This window comes from Rhincodon typus, chromosome 44, assembly GCF_021869965.1.
Source record: "Rhincodon typus isolate 14 chromosome 44, sRhiTyp1.1, whole genome shotgun sequence".
Taxonomy (NCBI): Eukaryota; Metazoa; Chordata; class Chondrichthyes; order Orectolobiformes; family Rhincodontidae; genus Rhincodon; species Rhincodon typus.
Window position 1 is genome coordinate 3,946,769 of NC_063375.1, and position 15,352 is coordinate 3,962,120.

Here is a 15,352-nt window from a genome sequence, read left to right on the forward strand (position 1 = left end):
CACTAAGGAGGCAGTGCTGGGCAAGCTAATGGGGCTAAAGGTAGACATGTCTCCTGGCCCTGATGAAATGCATCCCAGGGTACTAAAACAGGTAAGGGGGGGGGGAAGTAGCAAATGCACTGGTAATTTTTTACCAAAATTCTCTGGACTCTGGGGTGGTTCCCGCAGATTGGAAAACAGCCAATATGATGCCACTGTTTAAAAACTGAAGTAAACAAAAAGCAGGTAACTATAGGCCAGTTAGCTTAACTTTGGTAGTGGGGAAAATGCTTGAATCTATTATTAAGGAAGAAATAGCAAGACATCTGGATATAAATTGTCCCATTGGGAATACCTAGCATGGGTTCATGAAGGGTAGGTCATGTTTAACTAATTTGGTGGAATTCTTTGAGGACATTACTTGCGTGGTGGACAATGGGGAACCTGTGGATGTCGTGTATCTGGATTTCCAGAAGGCATTTGACAAGGTGCCACACCAAAGGCTGCTACATAAGATAAAGTCCCACGGTAAAACAAGCTAATGTATTGGCATGGATAGAGGATTGGTTGACCAGTAGAAAGCAAAGAGTGTGTAAATGTGTGTTTTTCTGGTTGGTGGTCAGTGGCTAGTGGTGTGCCTCAGGGATCAGGGTTGGGACTGCGATTGTTTACAATTTACATAGATGATTTGGAGTTGGGGACTAAGTATGGTATGTCAAAATTTGCAGATGACACAAAGGTGAGCGGTAGAGCAAAGTGTGCAGAAGACAAAGTCTGAAGAGGGGTATATAGTCTAAGTGAGTGGGCAAAGTCTGGCAGATGGAGTACAATGTTGATAAATGAGGTCATCCATTTTGGTAGGAATAACAGCAAAATGGACTGTTTTAAATGGTAAAAATTGCAGCATGCTGCTGTGCAGAGAGACTTGGGTGTCCTTGTGCATGAATCGCTAAAAGTAGGATTGCAGGTGCAGCAGGTAATTAAAAAGGCAAATGGAATTTTGTCTGCCATTGCTAGAGGGATGGAGTTTACAAACAGGGAGGCTATGCTGCAGCTGTTTCGGGTCCTGGTGACGCCACACCTGGAGTACTATGTGCAGTTTTGGTCTCCTTACTTGAGAAGAGATATACTAGCACTGGAGGGGGGTGCAGAGGAGATTCACTTGGTTGATTCCAGCGTTGAGAGGGTTGGATTATGAGGAGACTGAGTAGACTGGGATTATACTCATTGGAATTCAGAAGAATGAGGGGAGATCTTATAGAAACATACAAGATTATGAAGGGAATAGATAAGGTGGAGGCAGGGAGGTTGTTTCCACTAGCAGGTGAAACTAGGACTAGAGGGCATAGCCTCAAAATAAAGGGAAGCAGATGTAGGACTGAGGTCAGGAGGAACTTCTTCACCCAAAGGGTTGTGAATCTGTGGAATTCCCTTCCCAGTGAAGCGGTTGAAGCTGCCTCACTGTTAAGGCAAGGCTAGATAAATTTTTGAACAGTAAAGGAATTAAGGGTTATGGTGAGTGGGTGGGTAAGTGGAGCTGAGCCTCAAAGATCAGCCATGGTCTTATTGAGTGGTGGGGCAGGATGGCCTGCTCCTGCTCCCTACTCTGTTCACAGGCTCCTGAGAAAGGGTAACTATGCTGAGTGTGTGGGTGCCAGAGCGCCGGGCTATCTGGCTGCGGTGCTCGAGTATCTGATGGCTGAAATCCTTGAGCTGGCTGGTAGCGTGGCCCGGGACAACAAGACCCACATCATCCCCAGGCACCTCCAGCTGGCAGTGCGCAACGACTAGGAGCTCAACAAGCTGTTGGGAGGGGTGACCATCGCTCAGGGTGGACCCGCCCAAGAAAACTGCCTCTGGTGGTGCCACTGAAAAAAGTGAAGAGACTGCTCTTTCATCTGACAACCCAAAGGCACTTTTAAGAGCCACCCATAACATGGGTGAAAGAAGCTGAGACCTAATTTCTGTTGCATTGATTTAATTTTAAATGTACAGTGCCTGGGACTTTGGGTGTCAAATTTCAATCACATTGTTCACCAATCCTGTAGTTGTCACAGTTTGATATAAAAATGAAATCCATCCTGATTTCAGTCACACTAAGAGCTGGCAGCCAATGAGCAGAGGGAGAAATTATCATGAGCTTATTGTAAGTTGCAATAGTAATATAATTGGAGAGCAGAATAATCATATTACAAATGCATTGCTCAGTCCCTGTGCATGTCGTTCAGTCAGTTTCACATTTCCCTTAACCGCATTACAGAGAGCTGAATTGACCCAGTACAGCATGTTGCAAGTACATTTGCTTCTGATAATGAACAGTTGCTGACCCTTTGCGCATTATTCTTGCATGCGTCTCATTTTCCTGCCTGTACTATCGTAGAATCCCCAGTGTGGATGCAGGCCATTCAGCCCATCGAGTCCACAGCGAGCTGCTAAAGAGCATCTCTCCAAAATCAAATCCCCTTCCATATCCCTGTAACTCTGCCTTTCCCTGGACCCTCTGGGCAATTTAGCATAGTGTAGCCAAGCCACCTAACGTGCACATCTTTGGACTATGGGAGGAAAACAGAGCACCCAGAGGAAAGCCTCAGTCACTAAAAGTCATCCATCAGCCTACATGTTTCCAGGGAAACTAGCCTTAGCCTTCCCAGCTTCTCCCTGAAGCTGAACACCTTACAAATCTTATGAACATTTTCAAACTTAAAGTAAAAGTTTCAAGTCAATCTGGCTGTTCCCCATCTTGAAACCTTGGATGAACTTGGAAATCCATTCCCTTCTGCAGACCAGGAGTGCAGCATCCAAGGGGATGACCAAGACTGATACAAGAAATCCAGGGGAGAAGACCTCAGCAAATCCATCAGAGATATCAAGAGGCAGGACTAGACCCAGTTAGAGGCCCAAACCAACCAGATGGACTCCACCCCCACCTGTGGACAAGGGCTAAACACCACAAATGGGAAACAAAATGAAGTAAATAGAGCAAAGCAAGATAGTGGACAAAGTCAAATCCCTCCCTGATGCTCTGTGCTTGGTTTGAGCAGAACACCAGCGCCGTGGTGTCCCCTGCCCCGACAGGCCCGGATGCACCTGTTCCCTTAGTCACTGTGGTCATCAGATTGGTCTACCTGGGAATCCACCCAAGGGAAGTGTCAGGCCTGGACTGAATTCCCAGCCGTGCACTTAGATCCTGTGGAGAGGTATTCACTGACATCTTTAACGTCTCCCTCCTACAAGCCAAACTCCGCACCTGCTTAAAGAAGACCACCATCATCCCAGTACCTAAAAACACATGCAATGTGCCTTAATCACTACCACCCAGTGGTTCAGACATCCAAAATCATGAAGTGCTTAGAGAGGCTGGTCATGGCCCACATGAACTCTAGACTTCCAGCCTGCCTCAATCCCTTGCAATTTTCCTACTGGTGTAACAGTTCCACAGCAGATGCCATTTCCCCAGACCCACAATCATCCCTGGAATGTCTGGGCAACAAGGACATCTAAGTCAGGCTCCTGCTAATCAACTACAGGTCCGCCTTCAACACCAATATCCCTTCCAGACAGGTCTCAAAACTCAGACCTCGGATTTGGCTCCACATAGACCGCAATCATTGAAGACAGGCAACTGCATCTCCTCCATGATAACAATCAACACTGCAGCCCTCAAGAATGCATTCTCAGGTCCCTACTGTACTCCCTGTAGACTCCACTGTTGTCAAAATTCTGAACGAATGCCATCTCCGTGTTTGCTGACGACACCACTGTGATAAGATGAATATCAAACAATGATGATTCGAATTACAGAAAAAAAGAGATAGAGGGTTTGGTGATATGGTGTAATGATAAATTAAAAAAAAATTCTCAATATTGACAAAACGAAAGAACTTATAATGGACTTCAGAAGGAAAAGAGAATATGCCCCCATCTCCATCACCAAAGCGTGGAATGTGAGAACATCAAGTTCCTAGGAGTTACAATAACTGACAAACTGCCAAGGGCTTCCCACATAGATGCAGTGGTCATTAAGGCAAAACAACATTGCTTCTTCCTTAGAGATAGTAGGAACTGCAGATGCTGGAAAATCTGAGATAACAAGTTATAGAGCTGGATGAACACAGCAGGCCAAGCAGCATCATAGGAGCAGGAAGGCTGATGTTTCGGGCCTAGACCCTTCATCAGAAACGTCAGCCTTCCTGCTCCTATGATGCTGCTTGGCCTGCTGTGTTCATCCAGCTCTACACCTTGCTATCTCTTGCTTCTTCCTTAGGTTGCTCAGGAAATTTGGCACATGCACCATGGAAAGCATACTGTCTGAGTTCATAAAGGCCAGTCATGGAACTTGCTATTCCCAGGTCCACAAGAAACTACGGAAGGTTGTGTGCACACCCCAGACCATCACAGAAGCCAATGTCCCATCTATGGACTCTTGTTGCTGTGGAAATCCCACCCCAGTAATGCTCTGCTACAACCTCTTCCATCAGGCAGAAATTTGAACACACACCAGCAGGTTCAAGTACAGCTTCTTCCCTGCCATTATTAGACAGATGAATGGACTCTTAAGCAATGCAAGATCAACATAATTTTAAGCAATGTCCTGTGAAGTGTAACTTGTATGCCCTACTCTTTCCAAGGATGTTCCACTATGATACATATGCCCTTGCTTACTATAATCTGACTGTACTGCTTGCCAACAAAAAACTGTTCACTATTTAGGTACATATCACAATAAGTCAAATTCTTGTCATTCCTATTGCAGAGAGAATTGAATGCAGTTTTCCAAAAGTGTTCTAACCTATGTCCTGTACAGCTGCAACATGACGTCCCAACTACTGTTCTCAATGCACTGACCAAACTCTCCTATTGATACCATCAGCACCAAATGCTGAAGCAGAAGTTAACCAAGACAGTTTTGTTTCCAAAAGGCTGAAAAAACCACCCCAAATCCCCTGAAAGAAACTTTTGTACAGCAAGCTGTGATAATGAGCTGATGGGCCAAGTGGGGGTTAATGCAGCTACATTGTATGTGCTAAGACAGCATTAAACAACAACAAAAAAAAGCCACAAGTTCTGATCAGGATCCAGTTTCACAACTGATTTTTCTGTGAAGAGAAGATGCGTGGCAAAGATATTGCCAATTCACACATTCTCTCCAAGCAGTTTTGAAAGGCAATCATTTCACCTTAAACATCAGCCCCTACCTCAATTATTCAAGAAAGAACGTTTACTGAAAAAGAAAACACAGCCTGCTTTACCTTGGCTAAATTGATCAAGATTTGGGAAACTGGCATACTTATTGTCAACCCCTCATGCCGCTTGTGAGCAGGTCTCATCACTAGAAAAGTGTCAATGCTAATCATCAAAACACTGAAGCCTCCATGCATGTTACATGTATTATAAATACAGAGGTTAATGTGGTTTGAATTTGTTCATCAGATTATGAACATCACTGGCTGTGCCAGCATTGATAACCCGGCCGTAATTGCCAGAGAGCCATTCACAGTCAACTTCATTGATACAAGTGTGGAGTTATACCTAGGAGAGAGAGAAAACAAACTCCAGTGGCTCATTGTTCAGCTGCTTCTGTTTGCTCAAGTTGCTCGTTAATACTTCATTTCAGGGGTGACAAATCCTGGCAGGGTATGAACCCGGAGTTCCACCCCTGGCAAATAAAGGAAATGCCCCATCTTTGAGTTCCATGGATAATTACATTTTACACTTCGTTACTTTTTTCCTTCTCAAAAACTCCATGAGAGATTTGTCCGTGCAGTTGCAGAGACTTTCTGCTGGCTGTGAATGTCACTTGAAACTTCTCAGCCAAAGCCTGGATATTGTTCATATAGAGACAAACATGGAAACAGACCTTTTGGTGCAGCTAGTCCATGCCAACCGTGTTGCTAAACTGGAGTAGACCCATTTGCCTACATTTCACACATATATCCCTCCTATTTCCTATTCATGGAGGTATCCAAATGTCTGTTAAAAGTTTCAACTGCCTACATCCACCACTTCCTCTGGCATTTCATTCCACACATGAATAACTGTCTAAAAACGTAGCCCCTCATGCCCTTTTTATAAAACTTTCTGCACTCACCTTAAAAAACATGTCCCACCCCAGTTTGCACTCGCTCACCTCAGGAAAAGATCCTTGTTATTCACCTTATCTATGCCCAAGATGACTTCATAAACCTTTGTAAAGTCCGACACTGCAATGAAAAAAGGTCCCAGTCTATTGACCCTAGTTTTATAGTCCAGACCCTCCATTCCAGCAACAGCTTTCAAAATGAACTGAGCTAAAACTCAGAACAGCTGCCACACTGCAATAATAGATGTGTAGCTTTTGCAAAAGAAAGGAGGGAGACTTTAAAGTATTGTCTCACGACTGTGTCCCTATTGATATGTTGACCGGGATGAACATTCATGGAATCTCGACACAGCAGGAAATAGCCAGTCGAGTCTGAACGACGCTCCGAAGATCGAAAGAACTGCGGGTGTTATAAATCAGGACCAAAACCAGAAGTTGCTGAAAAAGCTCAGCAGGTCTGGCAGCATCTATGAAGAAAAAAAAAATCAGAGTTAACGTTTCAGGTCCTGCGACTCTTGCGATTCTGAGGAAGGGTCACCGGACCCGAAACGTTAACTTTGATTTTTTCCTTCACAGATGTTGCCAGATCGGCTCAGCTTTTTCAGCAACTTCTGGTTTTGACCCGAACAGCATCCACCGAAACAGGCTAGGACGTGAGGGAAAAGAGATTCTGTGATCTCTACTTTAAAAATTGGCGGGCTTTTCAAATTTGAAATAAAGCGGTTGATGATTTGGCACCAATTTTTTTCCCCGCCCAGCTTCTGAGCTGGGGTAACGCCAAGGGAGACAATAGGCAGAAAGAGGCATTTTACTGTCAATCATAAATCTCCTGCACACAGGGAGCCTTCAATTATGTACTGCGGATCAATTTATAACTTCCCTGCAGCTACTTGAATTGTCTTTAAATTAACGTGACAAGTCAATTTCTCAGCCAGAGTTAATTTCTTAAATAATAGCCGAAACGACGTATTAAAACAATAGAGAAACATGGGCGCATAATAAAGTAACCAATAGACCCTGCCGATTGCTGCTCTCTGTGTATAGTTTAGTGGCTCTGAAAAGAGCCGTTGTGTTTCTTGGGGTGAATATGCAGGGCCGGACACACTCCGTTTACGCGCGCTCCCCGCGGATCCGGCGGGCCAGCTGGATGTCTTTGGGCATGATGGTGACTCGCTTGGCGTGAATGGCACACAGGTTGGTGTCCTCAAACAGACCCACCAGGTAAGCCTCACTAGCCTCCTGCAGGGCCATCACAGCCGAGCTCTGGAAGCGCAGATCGGTCTTGAAGTCCTGAGCGATTTCCCGCACCAGGCGCTGGAAGGGCAGTTTGCGGATCAGTAGCTCGGTGGATTTCTGGTAGCGGCGGATCTCCCGCAGAGCCACCGTGCCGGGCCTGTAGCGATGAGGCTTCTTCACTCCGCCCGTGGCCGGAGCAGTCTTGCGGGCCGCTTTGGTCGCCAGCTGCTTGCGGGGAGCTTTCCCTCCAGTGGATTTGCGCGCTGTCTGCTTGGTTCTAGCCATCCTCTTTAACTCTCCGCAACACACACAGGCGACAGCTGTCAATGCCAGGCCTGCTGCGGTGCTGCATATTTAAGGCTATGGAGAGCCCGCCCTCGAGCTGGGATTGGATACAGTCCCGTCCCTCAGCGCCTTGAGAAACAGCTCCAGGAGGTACAGAAGAATAAATGTTGTAGGCTGATTGGATAACATGGAACAAATAACAGTTTGTCAATTTCAAAAAGACCGCCGATTTCACCCTCTTTCACAAATCCTGGGATGAAGTTAAACATTTAAAGGTAAGATAGAGCCCGCCGGCAACGATGATAAAATCTTGTGCTTTGTAGGGTTTTATTTAAACCTAGCTTACAGAGCGCGCGGACCGGATGCGGGATAATTTCCTGATCTGTCTGTAACAGGCAGGTGGAAAGCGCGGGGTTTAATACAGCCCAGACAAACTGATCAACCGAACGTGTAACCGCCGTTAATGAATCGAAACAACCCCGCCTATTTAAACATGTTAAAAGCTAATAGCTAGGCATAGATAGGATAAATGCATATAGGGTTTTTTTGCCCATGGATGGGGAATTGAAAACTAGAGGAGATAGTAGGAACTGCAGATGCTGGAGAATCCGAGACAACAAGGTGCAGAGTTGGATAAACACAGCAGGCCAAGCAGCATGATAGGAGCAGGTGGAGTTTTTTCTGATGAAGGGTCTCGGCCCGAAACGTCAGCCTTTCTGCTTCTATGATGCTGCTTGGCCTGCTGTGTTTATCCAGCTCTGCACCTTGTTGTCTTGAAAACTAGAGGAGATAGTTTCAGGTGAGAGGGCAAAGATTTGAGAATGACCTGATGGGCAACTTCTTCACGCAGAGAGTGGTGCATATGTGGAATAGGCTGCCAGAGAGAGTGGTTGAGGCAGATACAATAGCAACATTTAAAAAAAAGTTTGAATAGATACATGGATGGGAAGGATTTAGAGGGATATGGACCAAATGCGGGCAATTGGAACTTGCTGAAAGGGAACCATGGTCAGCATGAACCAGTTTGGGCTGAAGGGCCTTTGTCCATACTGTATTACACTGTGACTCTATGACCTCAAACTACATTGGGACCTTGACCAAAAGTGCCAATGGACCGAGTACTGGCCAATGGAGTTTAATTTTGATAAATGTGAGGTGCTCCATATTGTAAGGGAAAATCGGGGCAGGACTTCCACACTTAATGGTAAGCTCCAGGGAAGTGTTGCGAAACCAAGAGGGCTTAGAGTGCAGGTTCATCACTCCTTGAAAGTGGAATTACAGGTAGACAGGGCAGTGAGGAAGGTGTTTGATTGGTAAGTGCATTGAGTGTACAGATTAGGAGGTCATGTTGTGGCTGCACAAAACATTGGTTCAGCCACTTTTGGAATACCGCATTCAGTTCTGGTCTCACCTTGCAATAGGAAAGACGTTGTTAAACTTGAAACAGTTTAGAAAAGGTTTACAAGTGCGTTGCCAGGGTTGGAGAGTTTGAGCTATAGGGATAGACTGAGTAGGCAGGGCTTATTGGGGCTTTTTTTTTCCCCTGGAGTGTTGGAGGCAGTGTGGTGACTTGATTTGAACATTATAAAGTTATGAGGGGCATGGATATGGTGAATAATCAAGATCTCTTCCCGAGGATAGAAGAATCCAAAACTAGAGGGCATGGATTTAAGGTGAGAGGGGAAAGATGTAGAAGGAACCTAAGGAGCAACATTTGCACACAGAGTGTTGTGTATATGGATTGAATACCAAAAGAACTGGCGGAGGCTGATAAAACTACAACTGATAAAACTACAAAAAAGGCATCTGGATGAGTATGTGAATAAGAAGGGTTTAGAGGGATATGAACCAAATACTGGCAAACAGTACTAGATTAATCTAGGATATCTGGTTGCCATGGACGAGGTGGATCCTAGGCTCTGTTAACATGCTGTACATCTGTATGACTGTATGACAGGAAAAGATTGTGACAGAATAATAATCATTCTCACTGCATAAACAGACAAGGATAGATTGATAACTGCACTTCCATTTTCAGATTGCAGAGACACAGATATTTGGCAAACTATCCCTCATAAACCTGAATCTCTTAACAACACAATGCTGCCTCCAGCGTAATGATGAAACAAAATAATATTTTATACACAAAAGATTGTCATAAGCAGAATAAAACACGTTGTCACAATTAAAATCTCACAGGTACTGTGTTCAAAATATCATTAAATGACAATAACCAGTTCAATTTAGAATGAGCTGGCAGTTTGAGCCGTGTACAAAATTTCAGAGATAACAAGGTGTAGAGCTGGATGAACACAGCAGGCCAAGCAGCATCATAGGAGCAGGAAGGCTGACGTTTCGGGCCTAGACCCTTTATCAGAAAATGAAAATTTCATTTTGTTTCACAGTTCATTGCAGACCCTGACAGATCTACATTGTGTCCCGCACTAACCAATCACAGAGAGGCTGATGTCATGGTCTGACATTCTTGTAAACTACCCAATCAAGAATAAGACTTTCCCCCATCCTTCATTAGCATTGCTGACGCCGGCAGGCTATAAAAAGCGAGCTCCGAGTTTTTTTCTTATTTTGTGTCTGAAAGTGATTGTCGTCATGGCTGATGAGAAGAAATCGCAGCCAACTTCTAAGAAGGGCGCGAAGAAAATCATCAAGAAGGCGCCAGGCAAAGGCAGCAAGAAAAGGAAACGATCCAGGAAAGAAAGTTACTCCATCTACATCTACAAAGTGATGAAGCAGGTTCACCCCGACACCGGCATCTCCTCCAAGGCCATGAGCATCATGAACTCGTTCGTCAACGATATTTTCGAGCGCATCGCGGGGGAAGCTTCCCGCCTGGCCCATTACAACAAGCGCAGCACCATCAGCTCCCGGGAGATCCAGACCGCCGTGCGGCTGCTGCTGCCCGGGGAGCTGGCCAAGCACGCCGTGTCGGAGGGTACAAAGGCGGTGACCAAGTACACCAGCTCCAAGTGAGGCACCACATTGTGCTGAAAAACACACATCCATAACCCAAAGGCTCTTCTAAGAGCCACCCACAACTTCATTAAAAGAAGCTGAGCCATTGTCTCTTTATTACTGATTTGCTTTAGTTTGAAATTGATTCTGGGGAATCGCATTTGGCTGTTCAAGTTTGTGTGATAAGTGGTCGCTGTTCCTCTGCACTTTGTTTTCGGTTGCGTTCGCACACAGTCTCTTCCCTACCTGCAGAGAGAGAGCAAATTGAACCAGCCATTGCTGAGCTAATTCCGTTAGTTGTCCTTTAATACTCGGTCAGTTTAGGAGCTGCACGCCGTGGTGGAGTATGAACCGTGAAGTTCATCCCTGGAAAAAAAATGTCTCCCTGTTCTTGAATCCCCCGAATAGATACATTTTGAAATCGCTGGTCTTTTGTTTTAATTTCCAAATCTCCACGGGAGTTGTGTCCATTCGTAGAGTGCTGTAAATGAGGCTTTGTTCTGTGGGTGAGAGACTTTCAAAATAAACCGAGATAAATCAGAACTGGAACAGCAAATTTGTGCTTTTGCTGAGGTGTGATCAGGTACGATAAGGGAGCGCGAATTTAAAATATTGTCCAGAGACGGTGTTCGCTGTTAATGCGCTCACCGGGAAGAACGATGTCTAATGTTTTATCAATATACCGATAGGCTTTTTAAATAAATTGAAAGAAAAAGAATGCTGCAGAGTGTGGCTTTTGGCGCTTTGATCTTGTTTCCGCTTGTACTTAAAATTCAGAAAATCCCACTAAAGATCCGAAATTGAGAGATTTAAATGGACTGAATGAGGTAAAGAGATTGTGTGAAGTGTACATTTGTAAGCTAAAACTAAACTAACTCGTAACTCTTTACGCATTCCTCTGTAAAACTCCCTCTTTTGTACATTTTGGCGGGCTTTTCGAGGATGAAAGAAAGCAGTTGATGATTTGGCGCCGGTATTTTGCGGCCTCCTCTCCGGAGTGAAGCAGGTGTCTGGTTGGAAATTGAAACGAAATTAGGAGACGCTGAACAATGTGACCACTCAGCAATGGCCGCACCACCATTCCTCCCGAAGGTATAAGAGGGCGGAATGTGGGCGCATTGCAGCATTCTCAATGAAGGTGTTTGTGATATTGTGGCTATGTCTGGGAGAGGAAAGGGCGCTGGTGGGAAAGCTCGCTCCAAGGCGAAGTCCCGGTCGTCCTGGGCTGGCCTCCAGTTCCCGGTGGGCCGTGATCACAGGCTCCTGAGAAAGGGTAACTATGCTGAGCTTGTGGGTGCCGGAGCGCCGGTCTATTTGGCTGCGGTGCTCGAGTACTTGACGGCTGAAATCCTCGAGCTGGCCGGTAACGCGGCCAGGGACAACAAGAAGACCCGCATCATCCCAGGCACCTCCAACTGGCCGTGCGCAACGACGAGGAGCTCAACAAGCTGCTGGGAGGGGTGACCATCGCTCAGGGTGGGGTGCTGCCTAATATCCAAGCCGTGCTGCTGCCCAAGAAAACCGCCGCTGGGGGCGCCACTAAAAAGTGAAGAGACGTTCTTAAATCTGCCGACCCAAAGGCTCTTTTAAGAGCCACCCACAGCATCTGTGAAAGAAACTGGACTGTCACCACTGCCGAGTTAATTTTAATTTCCTTCGTATTACTGAGAGACCGGTAACACAATATTCACCCTGCCGTCAGTTATTGTTACTGAGCTATAACCGCCTGGACGGAATGCATCCATGCGGCAGTTTCCTGTAATTGCTTTGGAAAGATCTGACACTGGTGGAGGAACACCAATAAATTTAGAAATCTAGAAATAATGACCCCGGTAACCACAAAGCGATTCAGTATCTCTTGACATGATGTTTTCGACCAGATATGACTATCTGCAGTACTGTACCCCCTCCGCATATGCCGCTATCCTCTTCTCGGGTCTCGCTCTCAATGTAAGGTTTTGGGCGGCTCTCTGAAGAGAGGATGGCGGTTGTATGTTTAGCACTGAAGCAGTTGTTGAACGTGTGCTGTATTTTGTGTTGAATGTTTGATTTAAAGATTTGAGATTATTTAATTTGTTTTATATTAACATTGGGTTTTTGATGAATAAGCTGAAACGAGTATTTAAAACAAACTAGCATCTAATCGATGGTTCTGGTGATTTCAGTCTAGGATTACTAATACCAATGTTCATGGACTAGAATTTAATCGAGTGGTTTAGCGTGCTTTATGTATAGAATTCTAGATGAGTGTGAATTACAGGCTTCAATATCCTTTCGCAACTTAATGTTGTACTGTTTGCAATGCTCCTTAGGTGGCACATATCACATACAATCACGAGTAAATAGTGAATATGAGATATGCACCTGCATCCAGTGGTGAGATGGGAGTGAATTAATCCACCCATGAGCTTTATTTGATTGCAATTCTCTTTTTTTTTAAATTTTATATTTAGACAATCGAGATTTGAAAGTCAGAACAGGTTAGTATGGAATTGGAGAAACTGTTTATTTGTGGAATGAACTCAAATGAGTGGCAGATGGAGTTTACATCAGGTAAATGTGAGGTGCTACTTTTTGGAAAGCCAACTCAGGCCAGAACTTGCACACCTTGATGGGGAATGTTGCTGAACAAAGAGACGTTGCCGTGCAGATTAATAGTTCCTTGAAAGTGGAGTTGCAGGTAGATGGGATAGTGAAGAAGGTGTTTGGTATACCTGTCTGTATTGGTCAGTGCATTGAGTATGGGAGTTGGGAGGTCATGTTGCATCTTTACAGGACATCTGTTAGGGCACTTTTGCAATACTATGTGTAATTCTGGTCTCCTTGCTATACAAAGGATGTTGTGAAACTTGAAAGGGTTCAGAAAAGATTTACAAGGATGTTGTCAAGGTTGGAGGGTTTGAGCTGTTGGGAGAGGTTGAATAGGCTGGGGCTTTTTTTTTCCCCTGGAACCTCAGCAGCTGAGGAGTGACCTCTACAGAGGTTTAGAAAATCATGAGGGAGATGGATAGGGTGAATAGCAAGGTATTTTCCCTAGGGTGGCAAAATCCAAAACTAGAGGGTGTATAGTTTTAAGGTGTGAAGAGGAAGATAATAAATGACCAAGGGGCAACTTTTTCAGAGGGTCGTGCATGCATGGAATGAGCTGCCAGAGGAGGTTGTGGAGGCTGGTACAATTACAATGTTTAAAAAGCATCTGGATGTGTATATGAATAGGAAGGGTTTAGAGGAATAAGGGACAAATTCTAGCAAGTGGAACTAGGTTAATTTAGGCAGTCTGGACCAACTCGTCCACGTCAACCAAAGGGCCTGTTTCCAAGCTGTACCATTCTACGACTATGACAAACAAGTAAATTCAGTGGCTGATCTGACATGTAAGCTTTTCTGTACATTCGCGTTTGAAGCATAGAAAGGAATCCAGGCAGTGTGAAGCACGTAATTATCTCAGACCACTTCCTGGAAGGTTGTGGGAACAGCATCCTCAATCAAAACCCAACTGTCTTCAAACAACTCCCCACATCCTTCTGCCAAACAAACTAACATTTTCTAAAATGCAAGGAAGTATGAATGAAACAGCTTTTAACATGCTTTCCCTGAACAGACAGAATTCCAGCCTTATTTTCCACATACGCAAGATTCGGTTTAACATAAATTAAACCAGAACTTTCACTGTCCCTGCACCCATTTTGCATTCCACCCATTGGTTTGTTGTCCATTTTATCAGAATCCCTGTAGCCTCCTGAAGTTTGCTCCACTTCTTTTCCTTGCTTACACCATTGCCAAATTGTGTCATCTCAAAACTCATGCTATGACCTGGGATCCTGTGCACAGTCAGCTATTCAAAAAAGAAACTGACTTTATCCCTTCACCATGAATACATTTGTCCCTCACATGGCCACTTAAGCTGTCCCATCATAATTCTGACAAGAATTGGAGCAGAGTTATATATAAATAGGGCAGGTTATGTGGAGTAAAGCTTTGTCTGAATAAATATATGAAGCATATCCAGGATAGGTCAGTTGAACCACTGTGATTCTGGGAATGTGCATTGTGTTGTTACAAATGTTGCGGAAATTAACAAGTGGTCGCTGACCCTACATACACCTCATTCCTGGCTGCATCCTGTTTTCCCTGCCTGTACAGAGAGGGAGCATATTACACACCAGAGTCATTTTTTCAGCTACTTCTGTGTGTTCAAGTTCCATTTCAATACTCGATTAGTGCAGGAGATACAAACCCTGGTGGAATACAAACCCTGAGTTTCACACCCAGCAAACAAGTGTCCCCATCACTTGCCGGCAAGCAAAAGAAAATTGTTTCCCTCCGAGTTCCACGAATAGATTTTACATGTGTTTCCTTTTTTATTAATTTGTAAGTCTCTGCAGGGGTCCTGCCTGGTGGTAGAATGCTGTAAGTAAGGCTTTCTGCTGTCAGTGAGAGGCTTTCAAATTGAACCGAGATAAACCAAAACAGCTGCTGGACTTTCCACCACCAGCAAAAACACAATGTGACCAGGGCAATGCTAACATGAAAAAAGTGACAGGAAGTAGGGATTAAATTAAAATGGAGTTGGAGGGCTGCTTGCGCTTTACTCATTTTGAAACTTCCTCTCTCTCAATGGGAGAGGGAGGGATTTCTTCTGTAAATATCCACCTTAAGTCTGGTACGCAAGTTAGAGTTTCACTCTGCTTCTGAAAGTCTTTGCTCCTGTGAGTGAATATAGGATAACTTCTTGAACAACGAGAGTATCAGGTTGAATTGTACTTCATTTATTATTTTGTATTGGATGAGACTTTTTTT

At 44.7% G+C, this 15,352-nt stretch overlaps 3 protein-coding genes and 1 pseudogene across 10 annotated transcripts in view; 3 read left to right on the plus strand and 1 right to left on the minus strand.

The window, feature by feature from the left end:
- Positions 1 to 15,352, plus strand: part of LOC109921544 (histone H2B 7-like) — a 331,158-nt gene that overhangs the window by 16,143 nt on the left and 299,663 nt on the right. The window lies entirely within an intron of this gene.
- LOC109936468 (histone H3) lies at positions 7,169 to 7,602 on the minus strand. The gene has a single exon (XM_020535084.2). The coding sequence runs from the start codon at positions 7,577 to 7,579 to the stop codon at positions 7,169 to 7,171; it is 411 nt and encodes a 136-aa protein (XP_020390673.2). The 5' UTR covers positions 7,580 to 7,602.
- Positions 10,163 to 10,659, plus strand: LOC125487739 (histone H2B 7-like). Its single transcript, XM_048619920.1, has one exon. The coding sequence runs from the start codon at positions 10,190 to 10,192 to the stop codon at positions 10,568 to 10,570; it is 381 nt and encodes a 126-aa protein (XP_048475877.1). The 5' UTR covers positions 10,163 to 10,189; the 3' UTR covers positions 10,571 to 10,659.
- LOC109936469 lies at positions 11,660 to 12,183 on the plus strand (annotated as a pseudogene).

Excerpts from the sequence above, each read along its gene's own strand:
- LOC109936468 (XM_020535084.2), bottom strand. The coding sequence starts at position 7,579 with ATGGCTAGAACCAAGCAGACAGCGCGCAAATCCACTGGAGGGAAAGCT.
- LOC125487739 (XM_048619920.1), top strand. The coding sequence starts at position 10,190 with ATGGCTGATGAGAAGAAATCGCAGCCAACTTCTAAGAAGGGCGCGAAG.